Here is a 20,152-nt window from a genome sequence, read left to right as displayed (position 1 = left end):
AGTTTAAGTGAGACTTGGTTAGAATTTGGGATGGCATTTGAAGGCCTTTCAGCCCTACCACTAGCACTAGGACAGCTCCATGCCTGTAAACCTGAAATAAAAGGCACACCAGCATCTCAGCTAAGGGCAAGAGCTGCAGAAACAGGGAGACATGAAGGGAAAAGGAAGGTGTTATAGACCCTAAGGTAAAAGTTGAAAATACCTTGCTGTGGAAACCACCTGACTGGCTGCAGTAGAGATTAATACCGAAACCTTAGAATGGGGCAACAGGACCTGGGTTACCTGATTTGATTGATGTTGAACATGTTTTATTTGAATAAATGTGCCCCTCAAAAGTAAACTACTAGTATTGATGGGAGCTTCATTAACACACTGGTCCCTCAGTTGGTTGTCCCCTTAACCTGAGTGATAAAGCCATGCAAACAGGGCAAGATGCCTGATTTGCTGAGGTCTTGCTACAACCCTTCCTTACTGCTACAAAAACAGACACCATTATGGTTAATAAAATTGCAAGTATAATTATACCTCAGCCACATCAATCTGCGCTGCACATTCTGAAACGGTTCTAGCAGTAGCAGGACTTCTTTTTCTGTCATCCTCAGCAGACAGAAAGGTAGTTTAAAATGAGTTTGTTTTAAATAACATGGAACATTTGCAACACTGCATAAGCCTTGCTAAAAGATACTAGATGAAATGTTGCAGGTTTATACTGCTGTAAACCGAGGGAAAGAAACCACCTACAAGTAACATTCGAACATGCTTTAGATTCAGTTTAAAAAGTAAATAGCAATATCCAATTTTTCCATCTTCATCCCTGTGCTTTCTGTCTATTCCTACCCTCTAGTAATATACTGGTTCGTAGTTCAGGAAATTAAATACTACAGTAAAGAGAAAATACTGGCAGTTTGGAATTAGGGGTGTACAGGTGGAGATTTTGGGGGCTGGTACAGATAGACAATTTTTAAGGAAACATATTGGCCAATACCAATCCGATTTCCAATACAGCTGCATGCAGCTGGTAAATCTGTTGTGCTGGACAGGGAGGAGGGAGGGAAGGAGCATGGGTGGGGCAGATCAGTGTTCCCAGCAGTGAGGGAGGGAACAGGCATGGGCAATGTTCCCAGCAGTGAGGGAGGGTGGGGCAAGGTACGGGAGGAGCTGCACCTTGTGGGGGGGTTGAGGGGGGCAGCTCCCACTGCTGCACCCCTGGAGGGCACCGGGTAGGGGAGAGCATGTGCCCCCGGATCAGGGCAGAGCAGGCAGGCTGCAGCTGGGGCTGCGCCGCACTCTTCTCAGCAGGGACTGGGCTTGAGGTTGGGCTATGGAAGGGGTGTAACCACCCCAGATTTTGCTGTAGCCCCCCATAGCCCTGCCCCTGCTCTTCCTAGGGAATGGGTGATGGGGTGTTGAGCCAGGCGGCACTGGGAGCAGGGCTATGGCAAAATTTGGGTTGGCTGCAACCCCCTCCTTAGCCCCTGCCCAGACCCAGGCCCCGAGAAGAGACAGTGCAGCTTCAGCTGCAGCTGCAGCCTGCCCACCCTGCACAGATCCAGGGGGTACACGCCCTCCCCCCTCCTATGCCCTCCAGGGGTCTGTGCAGTAGTGGGAGCCACCCTGCCCCCCTTGACAAGCCATAGCTCCATCTTGCGCCCTGTCCCACCCAAGCTGGGCAGCATTGCCCCTGCCCCCTCCTTCCCTTCCTCTGAGGGGGCGTTCATCTGCTGGTCCATGGCCCTTCCCTCTCCCTCTCCTTCCACCACAAGGGACTTACCAGCTGCATGCAGTTCTCTCCATGGGCTGCATGACTTACTGCATGCATGCTGTGCTGCAGCTGCATGCACGCAGGGACATTTATTGGCCACATTGGGCCAATTTCCGATACAGCAAGTTTTCTTTATATCAGTACTCATCTGGTATCGGACCAATGTATCATTGCACCACTATTTGGAATGGATAATCTAGAATGGACTAAGTTTTGCAGTTTATAACAAGTCATGGGGGACAGGGAGCAGTCATTTTGTGTAGATAAAGAGGTAAAGGTTAGAGGCCAAGACAGAAGATATGTCTTTAGCTTTATTGGTATGCTATGTCAGCCAATACTTTACACCTCCACTAGATTACATGCAACTGGGGACCAACAGGGATTTCCAGTGATTTAATGGTTGGCAGTATTCAAAGTTGTCAGATTTTCCAAGAGCTTTCTTACTCTTCTCCTAGTAGCAGCAATGTAAGAGTTCATTAAGTTGTATTAAACATACCTTATCCTTACATGTCTCGCTCCATAGACGCTTTAAACATTTGGTCGTGCTTTTCATCCTTAAACAAGTTGGGGGGGGTGCATATTTACATACACTAAGTTACATTGGAGACTACAGATTAAATAGCAATCTACACTAGCTTTTCATTAATACTTTGACAACAGAAGATACTACAGAACAAATTACAGGTGCTACTGACAGGGCAGGAGGAAGCAAATACAGGTGTGAACATACAATGTTCATCTTGTATTCCCTTTCTATAGGCACCCTCAGCTGATGTTTTAAATCTGACTGGCAAGAGTATTATTTGTGCAGACATTCCTTCTACAAAGGATGAAGTATTACTCTCTTAACAGATGCTGGTTGGCCTGTATTTTTGATGTTATGTTTTAGCTGTAATCCATAACATTCTAACATGTAATCCATTTCATAACATTAATATTGGGCAAGAGCTTGGCAGAAAACGTTTACTATGTACACACTCTGAAGAGCATGTGGCAAATAGAGTTGAGTGGCAGGAGGAGAAAGAGCTAACAATTTAAGCTTTTATTGTACAAAGTTACCTTGAATTTTGGTAGCAAAAATCATTCTCCAAACAGGACCCAAGACAGTTCTCTCTCCCAGAGTCTGCAGGCAGCCCCAGTGCAGTTCCTCTCCATAGTTTTCTCAAGGTCAGTCAGAATGAAAATATGGCTCAGGTTCTTTTCACTCTTACTGTACTTTCCATTTGGCAATAAAATGGACAGGGAGTGATCAGTCTTATCCAGTGCTGCTTGAGGAAAATATGTAACCAACAGCAGCTGGTTGAAGAGGAAGCTACTCAGGAGGCAGAACGATGTAAACCATTGAGGCAGTAGGGGAGGGCAACAGATGGAAGAGAAATGGGGGAATTCAACATACTACTACTTTTCAACACCTTTTAAGTATATTAAGGTGGGTGACAGTTTACTTCTCGAGCAGGGTCTGTGGGCATGGACAGAAGTGCCAAGGTTTGTCTAATCTGGCCACAGACAGCAGTCTGTCTGACCAAACACAAGTACATGGCTGCAGACTGCTTAAAAATAGCCAATGGGGGTAAAATTTGAATCCCCATCGCATGAGGGTTCAGAGGAAGACGTTTCAAAACAGAGCATCTTCTGTAACTTGTGTCTACTGTCTGCATTGCCTCCCAGCCTGTTACTGTTTTCAGAATGGGAGGGGAGAAAGCACGTGGAGGGAGTTTGGTCTGGGCTTTTTTCAGCCCCCCCCGGCTGGAGGGTGGAATGAACGTATTAGAGCCCCCCCACCTCGGGGGGGGGGTACGGGGAGGAGGCTCCTGTACACCTGGCCCTACCCTCTGGTGCCTAGCAAGAGAACTCCTAGAACGAGCGCCTTCTGCTCCCTCCCATTCTGAAAACAGCACCAGCTGGGAGGGAGCAGGGTCTGTTGCTACAGGAAATCAACTGTAGGCTGCAGCCAGTAGCTAGATTCTCCTCCCCATTGTAACCAACAATGAGCTTCTGTTTGGTCTGGGGGATCACTGTAACTCAGAACACTTCCTGCAAAGCATTCTCAGTTACAGCAGAGAGCTGCACTTTTCGCTGCCCCTTAAGTCAGGCTGGGTAGGTATCCCAGTGGCTGACAGTGCTGAGAGGAGGCAAGGAATAGAAATGTGGCTGTTTTGCTGGCAGTGGCCTCTTCCTCTCTGTTCCTGGCTAGGCACTTGGTTAAATTTTCAAGGCCCATGCACTGGTGAAATATTAAAAAACCCATAGTTCATATGATGCATTTCCCAATATACAAAGATAGTGTTCCCTTTAACTTGGTACATTGTGCAATGTTATTAATCTGAATCATGTGAATTCAAAGGAAGTTTAGTTGAGAAACAGATTAACATTTAACATTTTAATTTTGGAACTTGAGGAGTTTCTCAAGAGACCCACAATGCATTTATCAACCAGCCAGATACTCACTTCTATAAACTGTTCTTAAAGAGGGTTTAGATGTTTTCACAACCTCCCTACATGTTTCAGGTGTACACTGAACAGATAATGTAATAATTTTGAGTGGCAGCAGTTATCCTTCTAATGTATTTGTAGGCTTAGCAGAATTTGATTTTTATTTAATAATTTTGACAACTAAAATTGAGGTTTATTTTTAAGCATTTATTTAGATTTTATCAATTTACATTTTCAGGATTGTGCAAAATTAGGGATGTGGGGGGCAGACAATTTAGCAATGATAATAATGGTATACTGTTAAAAGCTTTATAAAAAATCACGTCAAAACATAAAAAGTATATATCCATAAATTATACCCGTTTTAAATCATTGTTCATTCAGCTTAGCTGGTCCAGCCCAGGCAGGACCCTGCTGCCATGGGGCTGGAGCCTCAAATACTCTCCCTCTCTCTCTCCCTGCCCCCCTTCCCATGGGCTTAAGTAGTCTGTTATCTCCCTCCAGCCCACTTCTGACACCTGTGAACCAGCAGCTAATTGCTTAATCCAGGTGTCATCAGCAAGGACCCAGGTTTTCCGTTTCCCATGGAAAAACCGAGTAAGCTTCAGATTTTACCTTTTACCGGAGGCAAACACAGATTTCTCATTTTACTGGAGAAGCCTGCAAATTTTACAGTTTTGCAATGAGCTCCCTGCAGGCTGGCACAGTTCCAGCCTCCAGGGGCCTGTGAGGGAGCAGGGCCTGTGAGGGAGCAGGAGAAAGGAGGTCATGCACATGGCCCCAGACAGCCTGGAGAGCAGCTTCTGCAGGTAAGTAGGTTGGAGGGAGGTATTGAGCTCCCGTGGGGGTCAGGGCTGGGACTGCTGCCCAGCCAGGCGGTGCTTCTCCATACAGCCCTGCTGTTTCCTGCTGTGTTGGGTTACATGCGCTGGGTTGCGGAGGCCCCAGGATAGGGCAGTAGGGTGGGAGCCTGAGCTCGCAGCCTTTGCCTGCCCCATGCACAGATTGTGGGGCATGGGTCCCTCCTGCCCCCTGGGGAGCCCGCACAGTGCCACAGAGTTGCTGCACCCAGCCGGGCACACAGCCCACCCCGTTCTTAGATCTGGAGGTCATGGGTCCCCCCTGCCCCCTAGAGAGTGCATGCAGCAGCAGGGAGCCAGTCTCCCCTGCCCAAGCTCACAGCAGGGGGCTCCACTCTACTGCAGCAGCCACCACCTCCTGCATGGCTGTGGACCCAGAGCCAGGACCCTGTAGCCCTAGCAGCCAGGGACCCCCCTCCAGCAGAGCTGGGGGGGCAGTGGGGAGAATGTGAGGGGCACCAGCAGGACCAGGGGGCTGTGGGGGGGTACACTTTTATTTTAATCATAGATTTGGGGGGGGGTTAACAGAGAATATGACATTTTTTAGCGCAGAATTTGTGATTTTTTTTATCAGGGAAAACCAGGATCCCTGGTCATCAGGCCACCCACTGTTTTCCCATTTAACCTCTCCACACTGTCCATCCGCCTCTCTTTTTCCACTGTCCAGTAACAGGGGTAAGGGTTCCTTGTTACAGTCACTTTTCTGTTAATTTTGATTATTGCTACTGGAAATATTTTTCCGTCAGTCTGAGACCGTGCGGTGGAATCGCCGTCTATCAATGTTTATTGATGAAAAGCCAAATCCTCATATGCCTATGTATTTGTGCAATTTCAAGTTGCAAACTTGGATTCTGTCAGTGTCTAAAGGGGTAGCTGTACTGAAAAAGATGTTTCACCTCAGCTGGTCCCCCAACCCCACTCCCTGCCTAACACATCCCACCATGACAAAGCACCTTGGAGAAATGGAAAGTAGTGGAACATACTGTTTGCAATGTCTAGGGCAAGGCTACAACCTGTGCTGCCATATAACTTGAACTAGCAGACCGTGATTAAGATTTTTATATCTAGCCACTGGCTTAAATGTTTGGACTGGGTTAACAGTAGTTTACTACTATTACTATGGACGTTTTATACTAGCCAGTGTTCTTTTCTGCCATGCACTAAACTAATATTTTCCACGTGACAAATACCAGCAATAGCTTGAAGCACATGCAAGATTCAGCTTTCTGAATACTTTTAAAAAACCAAACCAAACTGTATTTTGATTCTTCAGATATTTTACTGTATTACAATTCAACAGCATAGAGTGCCAACATGCTGATATACTCAATTTGCATTTCCTCCATGGAAATTTAAATTGAACAGACCATTGTTTGTAGCTTACAAACAATATTATACATACCAAAAAAGCTGTGGAGACAATGAGACCATTTCTCTAGAGTGCAATTGGAAGAAGAGAGTTTACAAAAGGTTTTGGGAACATATTCAGTCCACGATTCTCTTCCTTGAGGATAGAACCCAAGATAAACAACAAAACATGTGGTCACTGGATTGTTTTCCAAGATTAATGCCTATTTTCAAAACTGAAGTGACTTGACCAAGAATCAAGCTTAAAAAGCACACAAATGTCATGTCTTTTGGGAAACAGGCCCAGTATATATGCTAATTTATTACAAAAATCAATACCATATGTACTCATCATACTCAAGTCTTTACTATATATTTGAAGTCAGTAAATCTGAAAGTTAGCTCTGCTTTCTGAGTCTGTTTATGGTTACTCACTGGAAGCTAGATTCCTACCTTCATTTATCCCCAGAAAAGGTATACCACAGGCACGAAAGGCAGCAAACATTAAAGTTTCTCCCTGCTCCCCTGCCAAAAATGCCTCAAACCGAACTTGAAGGGATAATCCTCAAGACCAAGTAGTTTATTCTCCATGTCCAATCTGTCTAACTTTTCTCTGCTTAGATTGCCAATGGGTAGGCAAATGCTCAGTGGATGTCTACGGAGCTGCACCTATTTATTTCAATAGGATTATGCTGGTTACACTAGCAAGGGCTAGCACAAGGTGGTCTGCTACTTTAATTATAACAAAACCCTTGACCACTTTATCCTAAGCCACAGATTTGCATTTGGACCATTAAGGAGCCAGACTTTATTCAAACAGGCAACAGACTAATTTTTCATTACCTAGTCCATCCCAGTGTATCATTTTCCACCTGGATTAGAATATACAGCAGCTAGCAAATTTGCATAACTGTTGATCAAACAAATAATAGGAACAGATTTGAAGGATATGCAGCACCTTCAAACAGATGGAAGGGAAGTTTTACAGTTTGATTATTTGACACAAAATGGTTACTTGGTGTTTTATAAATTAGGCACCTTAAACATACAGTTTGAGACAGGTTACATGTATACTATGCTTTGGCCACATCTGTACAGCACCATCTCTTGAAAAGACACTTAGCTTTTAATTCATGTTTGGAAGCATATTTATGAACTCAAACTTCAGAACAGCATCTTTCAAAGACCTCTTAAATTATGTAAAATACTGTAAGCCAAAAGACAAAAAGGAGCACACTCTTTTTATGACCAATCACATAATTTCTGGCTATTGAACAGTGTGTGAATGTAAGATATCTTTGGTTTTAATAGAAATTGTCCCAACTTCCTTTTCATTCTTGCAAGATTACATAGCTATCTAAGCTATAATAGGTTCATTTAGAATGAACCACAAAAAAAAAAAAAAAAAATCACTAATTTTTCTACCCTTATAAATCTAGGTATTTACATCTTCATTGGAGGTTCATAGCTTAAAAGTCATTGTACACATGCCACAAGTTTAAATTCATTTTCAGAGAAAAGAAGAGCAAACCTAAAAAAACCCATGATTTATAACAGAACGTATGTGGGCACAATTACAGTGTAAATTTCTCCAAATCTGATGCATAAATCTGTTGTAGACATTCTTCTTTCACATCACCTATACATAGTTTATATAAACTCACCATACGTATGATCATTTTAAGGATATTGACACTTACAACGTTTGAACTGTGTGTCACTGTAAATGTAGTTGTCTAGTTCCTTAGAATGTGCTTCTACTTTTATGGCATAATGGGGCAACATTGTAGCATTTCATACAGTGCAATTCAAAAAACAGCACAATGAGTAAAAATTATTTAAATTTCACATTACCCCCAAAAAGTCCACTTCTATTTGATACTAAAAGTGAAGTGACTTTTGTCACCCAGTTAGTTACAGATACAGAACTTGACAACATTTATAGTGACACATTTGACTAAATACCTATCTTCAATAAATGGTCTTGAATAATATTGTGAATATACTGTCCAACATGTTAGAAATTTGTTAGAACTAGTTAAGTTTCAGTGTAGTTTACATCATGACAATAGGATCATAAGTCAGTGGAACAGGAAGACCTTTTATCATTGTGACAGTTGAAAACTTGCCCAATACAGTTGTCACCATTTCATATGGAAGGAAGTATGACTGATTTTAGTTTAACAAACAGAATTCCCAACTAACTACCACCAGGGACCCTAGGATTTTTACAGTTCATAAGATTGCTTTTTCAGCACCCACTAGCCAGCATTTCTTAAAGAATGCATGTCCACTACTTCTAGAAAACTCCTATGCCTTTTATGATATTTAGATATAGATATTTTTAAACAAAGAATGCTATACCCTAAACAATGCTGAGGAACATACAAAAATCAAATCTAAAAGTATATGCCCAGTTTAGACACATCAGAGCAAAGTACAGTTTCAGAATATTTTCTAACATAAGCTGTTTTGGAGGCGTTTTGGTTTAGTACAGACACTGTTAATTTTTCAAGGCACCTTCACTTTATATTATTCCTGAATGTTGAAAAAAAGTAGAAGTCCTTATCCAATTCATTTTGCTTTAAAAATGGACAACTTTCAAGCTTAATCACAGTATTAAAGCATTTTAACCTGATCAAGAACATAAAAAAGAACTGCAACAGTGATAGCTGTGAAAGATTAATCTTTAGGTTCATATGAACAAGGCTGAATAGCTACAAAGAGCCCAATTGTTCTGCATGAAGAATCCCTTTTCACTAAATCATTGTTCTAAAAAAATATACAAATCCTTCCACTTAAATAACCACCCCAGCTTTTCTATCAGAAACATACTCCAATTGTTTTCGTTATTTACCCACTGATCCTTCATGTGCCATTCTTTGAATAGACAACCACTCCATTGATTGCTGAATTTACATCATTTCAGCAGAAAGTATAGTAGGAAATCTTGAAATACAAAAAAATTCTTTTAAAAAACCTGATCTCTGCCCAGTCAGGTGCAGGTACTATGCCTGAAACTGAGAAACGTGATGCATACCACACAGATAATTAATGTAATTTTACAAAAAAGGAATGGGGTTTCCAGTCTTTTCCCTTCTACCCAGGTAATTGAAGTCAGAGACTGCTAAGCCCACAATGAGCCTTGAAGATCTATGACATCTTCACACAATCCATTCTGGCAGCAGCAAGATTTATTGATGGTCTCCTTCAATCCTTCTCTTGCGAACTGCAGCCATAAGAAAATAAAACAAAATTACACATTTAAATTGTAACCTCTTTAAGGATTTCCATAAGACCCCAGTACCCAAGCTAACCACTACTGGTCAAACCAAATAATTAAGTAATAGGGCTGTGTGAAATTTTGCTCGCTGTTTCGACTTGTTTCAAGCTCGAAACAGCTAAACGAAATAAACAGCTTCAAAACAGCCTCAGAACAAAATGAGGCCAGTTGAAACATTTAGAAAGTTTTGAAATGTTTTAAAGCTCAAGCTGGGCTTGCCTGCAGGGTAACAAAGTAAGGAGAGGGAGGGGGAAGAGAGGGAAGGACTGCTCTGATATTGACTGTGTGTAGCTGGCCAGTGACTGTGATTCTTCCCTGAGGTCCCTTCCAATCCCAGTGCTCTGGGGAAGGGATGGAAAAACAGCATAAAAGGCAGAATTGTTTGAACTGGCCTGCTTTCTGTCACCCATGTCACAAGTTTTGCTTGTCAGCAGCGTGGGGTGTAGTTTCCCACAAACCCCTGCACCTATCTCCTTGAAACTTGACAGGCTTCATGGCCTCAGAAGGGGATACGCATTCCTACAAGTTTCATCCGAATCAATCAAGAACTGAAAGTTATAGGCTGTTTTGTGCTTCCCCATTATAGCCTATGGGCGAAACGAAACAGCGAAACAGTTTTGACGAAACAAAACTCAAAACAAAACACTGTCCTGTTGAAACAGTGAAATGGAAGCTGAAATGGAACTGTGCTGTTTTTGCACAGCCCTATTAAATACCACTTAACATTTGGAGGTGGTTCAAGCACCTACATTGAACACCTTCAAGAGTAAATTGGATGCTTATCTTGCTGGGATCCTATGACCCCAGCTGACTTCCTGCCCTTTGGGCAGGGGGCTGGACTCGATGATCTCCCGGGGTCCCTTCCGGCCCTAATGTCTATGAAGTTACCCAGGATTTTTAATTTATTCATTAGCAACTTGGAATATATTCTGGTACCTATGAATACCATAAAATGTTTGTATAGTAAAAAATAAAAAGTGCTAATCTTGCAACACTCTAGTCTAGTAAGCAAACTTAAGAGGTGGTGAATTATAGTTCTAATTAGTGATTGTACTTCAACAGTGAACAGAGTAATTTTATAATATGCCCCAAGAACCATACATTTAGTGAAAAACATCTTAGGATATGCTCAGCAACTTGATAAAAATCTTCAGTTAATTGTTAAATGAGTGAATTGGTTTGCAGACCTCCTGAGATGATGTTACAAAAGCAACACAGGATTAGTGAGTAAAGTTAATAAAGATCACATGGTGTTTAGAATTAAACAATATGCTGGGTTCACTGAATGACTGGAGTATGTTTGTTTTACAGTAAAACTGATGTACATTTCATTAATATCTGTTTCTAATTAGGTTGCAAAAATGGATGTTTCATTCACACTACTGACTTCTCCAATCATGCAGTTAAAACTGATTTATACAGAAATCTCAAGCAAACAAAAACAGGGTGCAGTACAGCACAAAATCATGAGAAAGTCTACTCAATTTTTCAGAAGAAACATACAAAGACAGTGATGTGAGACTTTAACATCACAGTTTCAGTGCTCAATACCCAAATGGGTATTCACAATAACCTGTCTCTGTAGCTTCAGGGCTGGAGAGATGAAAGGGCATTTGCAGAAATTTTTACTTGCACACTCCAGACTAAGAAAGCAAGGGGAAAAAAAGGCAAGATATCAAAAGAGAATATAAAAATAGATTTCCAACAATTAAATGCTGAAATAAGAACTCATAGAAAAAAAAGAGGGAAGTTCAAGACAAGCAGAGCAGCACTTAAAATAAGAGAAAAAGATCCAACTGCTAGCTTCAACATCTAGACTCTCTTGAGGTATTTATGTAGCTTTCCTGTATCCTTCAACTGAGGCCTCTCCTATGCCTCCTCCTTCCTTGCCTCTCTTAGAGCAACCTTACCACCCTCAGGCTAGCTTTCCTCAAATGGCATCTCTTGACCCATTTCCAGGCTTTCTACACCATAGGCCCTAAACAATGGTCCTCACTTCCCCCTCAAGTTTTTGTGCAACATCTTCTAAGCTGCCTGGCTCATGGCCTCTCTTGCATCATGGTGCATCTCTCTAACCAGGAATTTAGACTGTACACAGTGAAAAAGGTAAAGAGGCATTCCTGTTTTAACCACACTTCTCATATTCATTTGATTTATAGCTAGAGGGTTAGCATTTCTAGAGTACTCTTTTAGGAGTGACTTGAGTTCTCATCTCTCACTGAGTTGGTTAGTCTTCTGTAGAAGTGTATCCTGGTACCAGGGACTGGATTAGTTTTCCAAATGGAGTAATAAACAATGGGGTGAAGTGGAAAAGAAGAAAGAGAGTAGGCTGCACTTTTTAACTCACAATTTCACAGTGGCCTTTTAAGAAAGTGCTAAACTTATTCTGGCCCAAACCAAATGTGAAATTACTGATCAGTATGCTCTTTTTAGTTGAACCTTATCTGGAATTCTCATTTTTGATGTTACCGCCAGAAGAATTCTGGACTCCAGCTTAGGGACACAGAGATGTCATTAGAAGTGAGGAAGAGGAAGAAACAGTATAAATGAAAGCAAGACTCAAGTGCAGAAGAAAACTGAAAGTTTTACCTGCATCTTTTTATCCTGAGCAAATCTATTAAAATGCAAAGCAAAACTACCCTGACTCCTGTGCTTGATAAGGTCATTCAACAGTCTCTCCACAGACTGGTCTTACCCAAATCATTATTTTTTGTGATAGCTGCAGCTGCCTTGGTCCGTGGTCCCTGTTGTGTGAACTGGTATCCAAATTTAAGGATCTGTGTGTTCTCCTCAAGCATCTTGGCAATTTCCATTTCTACAGGTTGTCCCAACTGCTGCCTCTGTTAACAGACATTAACACTTCAATATTAGGTTTTTATTTTTTTAAACAGGAAATAACTATACAATGAAGATGTTTCACTTCTAGATAGCAATTTCTGTTTTGATCAGAGAAGTTCAGAGTGTAGGTGTTTCTACGTACTTCAGAGCACCAGTCCCTACAGCAACTTGGCACCAACTTTAAGAGCATTTTTTTAAATTTCTTTTTAAAACTTACACCTAGAGAAGTACTCCGACATTCATATATTTTCATCAGTTACACACCATCTTTCTCCTTCCCAGAGATGGTCCCCTTCCTGCACACTGTTGTTTGTACCCGTCTCAAGCTTGCCCAAGTTCCTGTGTATCCTTATGGGCACTGTACAGTCAGGAAGAGTCCCATGCAAGGTCCCCTCTAAGGTGTGCGCGTGCACAGCTGTGCACAACTAAAAGTGTGGCTGGGGCTCTGTCGGCTCCAGGGAAGCACTCTGCTCCCCTGCATCAGGGATGGCTCCACTCCTAGGCCCTGATGCGGGGGAGCGGAGTGCTTCCCCAGAGCCAGCAGAGCCTGCGCCAGCCTCTCAGCCCGAGCCTCTCGGCTCCAGCCTCCAGCCCCCTTCAATAAGCATCCCACGCGGGACCGAAGCGGCGCACTCCCGGACCGCTACTCCTTAGAGGGAACATTGGTCCCACGCTATCTAGTTTATAGTAGCTGGTAGTGGCCTTCAGACATTTTCCATCACAAAGGGAAAAGAAAGGAAAGGTTATCCAAATTTGTGGACCTATTCCGCCCATGTATCACTTACTCGGTAAAAGCAAGGTCTCTCCTACTGCTGTCACAACTGAGGAGTAAGTGCAATCTCTCTTTTAAAAATGCAATATAATGGGGAGTCTCTCTGATAAGGTGCTACGTGCTTCGAACACTAAGTTTGAAGTTTATTTAGAACACAAAATTAAGAAGAAAAAGGACTGACCATTTTCATTAAGACATAAGAACCATGACCTCAAACTGTTTATTAAGTTATGGGATTTTTTGATGATACCAAATCTTTTCCTCTGGAATTTCTAATGCTGTCTGGGTAGACATGACTATTCTGGGCTAAAACGATCTTCAGTCAATGAAAACAGGCTGAAGTTACAGCCTATGTAACACTTCAGTCAAACCAATATTTAAAGTACATCAGGAACAGTTAACAGAATAACATATTTAGCACTCCTTATTCCAAGCAATGACATCTACGGGGCAATTAATTACCTTCAACTTTCCATGCTTCCCACTCGGAAAGGGCCTGGAGCCCAGCTCCCCAGTAAGAACGTTTAAGAAAGAAATAAAGTTATGGCTTTATTTGTGGAAATGTATAGGAGCCCTAGGGACAACACTCTAGAAAAAAGGCATAATAAGCCTCATTTCAAAATTTGACAAGGATCTGTCTAGACTTGGGGGTGAGAGGGGAGAAAAGGTGTTAGCTAATGCATTTTAAAACCTGATTGCTGACAAAGCAAAATATGCCTTAACAAGTGTTAGATGGTCATTATCAGTCCTAGGCTTGGCCCTAATGTTTCGTCTGACCAGCTAACGCAGGCCAGAATAGTCTGTCCTGTCTACATGCAAGTTCCAGAGGTGTTAGTTGGCATTTTAGCCGAGACATTTTAAACAAGCCTGTCCAGATACTGGAAGTATGGGGCTGGAGAACCACACAACAGCTTCCTGCAGCTGGCAATAGTTAGGAAAGAAGAACGACAAGCACATATTTACTTGAATACAAGATGAGGTCCTCAACACCTCCCCTCCCCCCTCACTGGCATGGAGAGAAAAAGCCGGTCTTCTTACAATCACATACAAGGGAATCTCACTAAATACATGGTCTATCATTAAACTGCCATCAAAAGCAGCATGTGCTTAACAATGGAAACCAACTATGAAACTGATTAAATGCAGTCATGCAGCCAACACTGAGCTTGACTATAAAACACCTGACCCACATTGGACAAACATGCTGATGGGAACCTAGTGCAGCCCATATGAATTAAGACATACGGTAGTGCCCACTGCGTGCAGTCCCCATGACCACCGACTCTCTCTCGTCATGCTGCATCACAGCATTGCATACAGTTCACTCGGAATGCCTGTCACCACCCCCCCTCAGCCCGGTGCATACAGTTAATGTGCCTCCACCCTCCATGAGGTGAAGCCTGATCAGGTTGCCCTGTGCCTCATGCACATAAATCTTTAGAGCATGCCAGGACTTCACAGGAACACCCGGTTCCAGTCATGAGTGGGGGCTAATTAGCACGTGGATCCTTGGGAGGGGAGAGAATCTGGAGTACACACACATACTAAGTAAGCAGTGTTGAGCTGTGGGGTCACTGTGGTTTGAAATGCTGTTGACTCTGGTGGGACCCAGCCCAATGAAGTATGTGGTAAAATCACAAGCCTTTGCCTCTAGACTAATATCATGCATAGTTTGTACTGTAGTGTACAAGTAGTTGCCAAAGTGCTTTTTAACAAGTGTTTATGGAGTACCTGTGCTAAAACTTGCAACAGTTTTCAAAAGAGGTAATGTGCATCAATTCTGAATAAACAGTCTATAAGTACCATAGGCAAATCACTACTGCCATGCTTAATTTCAAGGTTATTGTTTTCAAATTCGCTTCTTATTTTCATGTGCTCAGGGATAGCAGGGTCATACAGTACGGAGAGGGGGAAGGGGCTGTCAGGGAAAAAAATGGGGGGGGGGGGAAAACAGAGAGCAAAGGGCTACCTGACCAAAGGGCTACCCAGATTTATTTTCCCTGCTGTAGCAGTGGGAGGGGGACAAATTCAAGGCAAACCTCCAAAATTTAGATTTTATACCTGGAAAACTGTAACAAATGTATGTTTTCCATATATGGAATCTAATTATGGGGGGGGTGTCTTAATAATCAGGGGTGTACTCTATTTGAGTAAATATGGTATCTTGCCCCATTCTCTCACAACAGAAAGCACCCGAAACTTGAGAGACAGACTTGGCACCTTTCATCAAATGACTAGCCCTGGACCTTTGTAAGGCTGTAACATTAGCTGAGAAACTCCAGGAGGAACTGAACAAACCGTCTGTGCTGAATCCTTGCTCTCTACAGCCCACAGTTGTCAGGTACCAGGTTCTGTGCCCTTTCCAGGCCGTGGCTCTTTCAAATACCCAGTTTCATTCCACTAGAAAGTGAGGAAGGAGGCAGTGTAACACGATACAACTGTTCATCCACCTCCTTTTATTTCAACCTAGATTTTAAAGGTCTCTCAGCTTCTTTCACTGCTAAAATGTAATTCCCATTGCATTTCTATTTTGTGGGGTCAGCAGAATTCCCAGTTAGCCAGTCCTGCCTAAGACACTGTTTGATCATCACTATACACAGACACTCTCTTTCATGTTTTATCATTACTTATGATGCATGGGAGCTTTATGAATTCATCTCTTCCTCCAAGTTTTGTCCCATTTCAGATGAACATTGTCCATTTTTAACATCCCTGCTTCTGGCTAGAAAAAACACTCTGGAACAAAGATTTATGAATAAGTTATAAAAAAAGTAGTATATCAAATCCTGTAAGACACTTAGCTTGTCTTCAGAAATGTATGTGAATCTATTACAAATGAGTATCTGTTCTATCAAATGTGTCACACTTAGGGTAAACAGCATGTCTGCAGCAATGCAACTATAAACGTACGATCGGCTCACTTACCTGGTTATTGATTTTGATCTCTGTCAAGGTTTCGTTCTCTTTTAGTGCATCAGTCAGTGCCAGAATGCCAGCTCCAGTGATGAAGTTGGATTCTATATTTAGACTTTTCAATGTTTTGTTCACTCTCAGCGTATCAGCAAAAGCCTTGGAATGCAGGAAACATTCATTATGATTTAATTACAAGTGACGCTACAATCAACTACACATGCAGGGATTACGTGGGAGTTTAAGTAACCACATAATATAAGTTTACAGCCTTTTGAGAATGGAAGATGACTCTACAACCAGCCTTCTCCAATGTAGACAAGTTTCGGTGGTACAGTACACAATTAAAGAGTCTGTGTCCTTCACTTGCTACAAACTAGAACCTACACAGAATATAAATCGTCTGAAATTAGCATATTGGACCACATCCACTTTGTAAGCTTTGCAGAAAGCTCTGTGGTGCCCAGTGAAATGATACAAAGTTGCTCAGAGTAAACAATGAAAGATATAACAAGCCTGTTCACACAGCAGATGAAATTAGATCTGAGTGATTTACAGGCAGGAAATACGACTTCCAGAATACTTATGTCTGCCATTTGTTAAAAGAAGAAAATGCAAGAGAATGGCTTTTAAAGTCAATCACCAAGCTAGTTAGAAAATGGTTTCAGTGGAAAATGGAAACCTTTCAATCTTTTTGACAAAACCTAAAAAAAATAAACCAAACATTTCACTAAGATGTAAACTTGTTTTTTGTAATATGTATTACAAAACACACAAGCTACAGTGAGATCAGAAATTTGAATAAAATACTTCAGTTTAACTGACAACTTATTTTGATAAATCTAAAAAGAAATTTTCTAAAACTTTATTCACAGGATGTTTTGAATTCATTTCTGTTCCAAATCTGAAATGAAAAAAAAACTTAATGCAGAACCACAGATCTTTATTTTGAAGGAAAGTCTGTGATTCTGAATTTATTTGAAATGTTAACAAGGCACTACTGGATAAAAGGTTTCGACTTAATGGGGGGGGGGGGAAAATGTACAGAAGCAAAGAATACAAATATCTAGCATTTGAGTTTATTTACCAGCCAACTAAAGACTTTGAGACTCAACCTTGATTTAAAATTTCACAATTAGGACAGAATATCAATATTAGGTCAACATGTTACAAAATATTTTTTTTGATCTACCTGCTACAGAAACTGTGTTCAGCACAGAATCTTATAATACAGGTACTAACAACTCTATTTGTTAAGAGAAGAGGTCCTTTAAACCAAGTTCTGTAGACATTACTAGTTCCTGGAATGAAGCATTGACATCTAAGCAAGGGGGAAATCAGTTGTTAGGAGGGAACGAGGTCTACCTGAGAATCTCTCACAAAACAGAAAGCACTAAAAGGCCGGAGTACCAAGTTTCATTTATATTGTAGTTAACGCACTCTGGCATATTCATGAAATGGTAAAATACTTGCCCAATGAGATGCAGCTGGGGTGCATTTAACAATATTTTACTTCTGAATACAAGGGAATGAAATTGTTATAATCTTCCAATTACTAGGACTTTCAAATAGATTTCAGTTCAATCAAATTTTCCCCCTGCCTCTTCCCAACCACATACTATTGGCTGAAAACAACAGTTCAACTTACAACAGCAACAGGGTCATTACTTCGAGTAGCTGCAAGGCTGAATTTCTTCACATGAGTGTTGGTTTCCAAAGCCTTTGCAAATTCTTTCAGCGTTGGAATCGGGATGTTCTTGAATTAAAAATATTTTACATTCTTGAGAATCTCCACTATTAAGATTTTTTTCCAGCACAACTCTTCACATTATCTTATTCTTTCTATATGTAAACACTAAATTTTAAATTATCATCAAAGAACCTAGTCCCACAGCAGAGGTTTAGATGTGTATAAAATAGGCAGAGTAGAGTGTTAGGGTAATTTCTTAAGTCACCTATATACACTTTACTATATTCAAGTCAGTGCCACATATGAAATGTTAGAAAGTGCCTTGTCCTGGAAGGAGCAAGTATGCAAGATGAATATTCTACTAGGGCTGCACGCATACGTTAATGCCTCTTTCAGGAAGTGGGCTGTATATCACAAGTCAAAAAAGATTGATTAGGGAAAGGAATAACTAGAAGTTCCTTCTGAATGCAAAATTGTTTAAAATATTTATGTTCTGCTTAACTAGGTTTACAAAAGTAGACTAGAAGTTCATTTTGGGCCATTAGAATCAAATGCAATAATTTTGGATGACTATGATGAGAACTTAGTTATTCTTTTTGTATACATCATAGCAATACATTGTATTTTGTTGGCTTTATGGGTGCATACTGGTGTCTGGTCTAACTAATGTATGCAATTCTTATACCGTGGCATAGATTTTGTATTCTTAGTGGAAACAGTAAATAATTTGGACATATTAAAAAAGCAAACCAAAACTATTGATGATTGGTTTAGATATATTAAATTGTTTCATATAAATACTGTTTAAAAATTTGTCAGTCACAATCATAACTGGAAATAATCATAATTATAGACAGCTACTTTTGCTGTATTGTCCAATAAGTCAATCTTCCCTGGACCCCCTCAAAAAACTTCCATAAAAATACCATAAAAAGGCATCTTCTAGCTGCATCTTAAAAACCTCCAAGGATAGACATTCCACAGCCCCTCTGGGTAACATGTTCCAGTGTTTTACTACCCTCCTCATGAGAGATTTTCTTTTCCTAAGATCTAACCTAAACTTCCTTGCTGCAACTTGAGACCACTCCTCATTCTGTCATCTGCCACCACTGAGAACAGTCCAACTCCATCCACTTTGGAACCACCCTTCAGGTAACTGAAGGCTGTTATTAAATCCCCCTTCAGTCTTCTCTTCTCCAGACTAAATAAGCCCAAGTCCCCCAGCCTCTCTTCATAAGTCATGTGCCCCAGTCCTGAACCATTTTTGCTGCCCTCCACTGGATTCTCTCCAACTTGTCCACATCCTTAGTCAGTCAGTCCCCAGCTTGTCCCTGTGCCTGGGATTCCCCCAAGTGCAGACCTTTGCACTTCTCCTTATTGAACCTCATGAGATTTCATTTGGTCCAATTCTCCAATTTCTCTAGGTCTCTAAATCCTAGCCCTACTTCAAGCATATCTAATGCTGCCCACTAGGCCTGTGCGAAATTTTGCTGAGTGTTTTGTTTCAAAGCTGTTTTGATGCTTTTCAAGCTTGAAACAGCAAAATTAAAACCAAACAAAAAGCTTCAAAACAGCTTCAAAACAAAAGAAGGGCACGCTAAACATTTTTAAACATTTTGAGTTTCAGAGCAGCCCAGCGGTGGGAGGCAGAGGAGAGCCAAGGCTGTGCTCCAAGTGGTTCTGCAGCCCCACGGATTGCAGCCCGGCGGTGGGAGGCAGGGAAAGCCAGGGCTGCTTTCCACCTCCTGCCACCAGGCAGAGCTCCATGGGGCTGCAGAGCTGCTTGGAGCGCAACCCAGGCTCTCCCCTGCCTCCCGTCACTGAACCAGATGACAGGAGGCTGCTTGGACCTCTCCCATTCGCCAAGTATTTTCACAGATAATGGCCAGCAGCTCTACAATCACATCAGCCAACTCCCTGAGCACCCTCAAGTGCACAGCATCCAGTCCCGTGAACTTGTACACATCCAGCTTCTGTAAATAGTCCCTAAACAGTTCTTTCACCACTGTTGGCTGCTCACCTTCTCCCCAAACTGTGCTGCCAGTGCAGTAGTCTGAGAGCTGACCTTGCCTGTGAAGACTGAAGTGAACAAGGCATTGAGTACTTCAGACATTTCACATCATCCGTCACTAGGTTGCCTCCCCATTTAGTAAGGGACTTGCACTTTTCCTGATTTTTCTCTTCTTGCTGACATACTTGTTGAAGCCCTTCTTGTTACCGATCACATCCCTTGCTAGCTGCAACTCAAATTGTGCTT

General features: G+C 41.7%; 1 protein-coding gene across 2 annotated transcripts in view; it reads right to left on the bottom strand.

The window, feature by feature from the left end:
* Positions 1-6,314: 6,314 nt before the first annotated feature.
* The window catches only part of LOC149852229 (tropomodulin-3), a 56,842-nt gene continuing 43,004 nt past the window's right edge, over positions 6,315-20,152 (bottom strand). For both annotated transcript variants that reach the window (XM_090029392.1, XM_090029393.1), the window contains exons 7-10: positions 17,854-17,961; positions 16,221-16,364; positions 12,381-12,525; positions 6,315-9,631 (exon numbers count right to left, since the gene is read on the bottom strand). In XM_090029392.1, coding sequence (XP_089885518.1) covers positions 9,597-9,631; positions 12,381-12,525; positions 16,221-16,364; positions 17,854-17,961 — 432 coding nt within the window. In that variant the 3' untranslated portion in view covers positions 6,315-9,596. The remainder of the gene's footprint in view (positions 9,632-12,380; positions 12,526-16,220; positions 16,365-17,853; positions 17,962-20,152) is intronic.

This window comes from Crocodylus siamensis, chromosome 15 (assembly GCF_052110815.1).
Source record: "Crocodylus siamensis isolate JL-2025a chromosome 15, ASM5211081v1, whole genome shotgun sequence".
In the NCBI taxonomy this organism is placed as follows: Eukaryota; Metazoa; Chordata; order Crocodylia; family Crocodylidae; genus Crocodylus; species Crocodylus siamensis.
The sequence above is the reverse complement of the archived record's forward strand: the minus strand, read 5'-3'. Positions and strand labels throughout refer to the sequence as shown.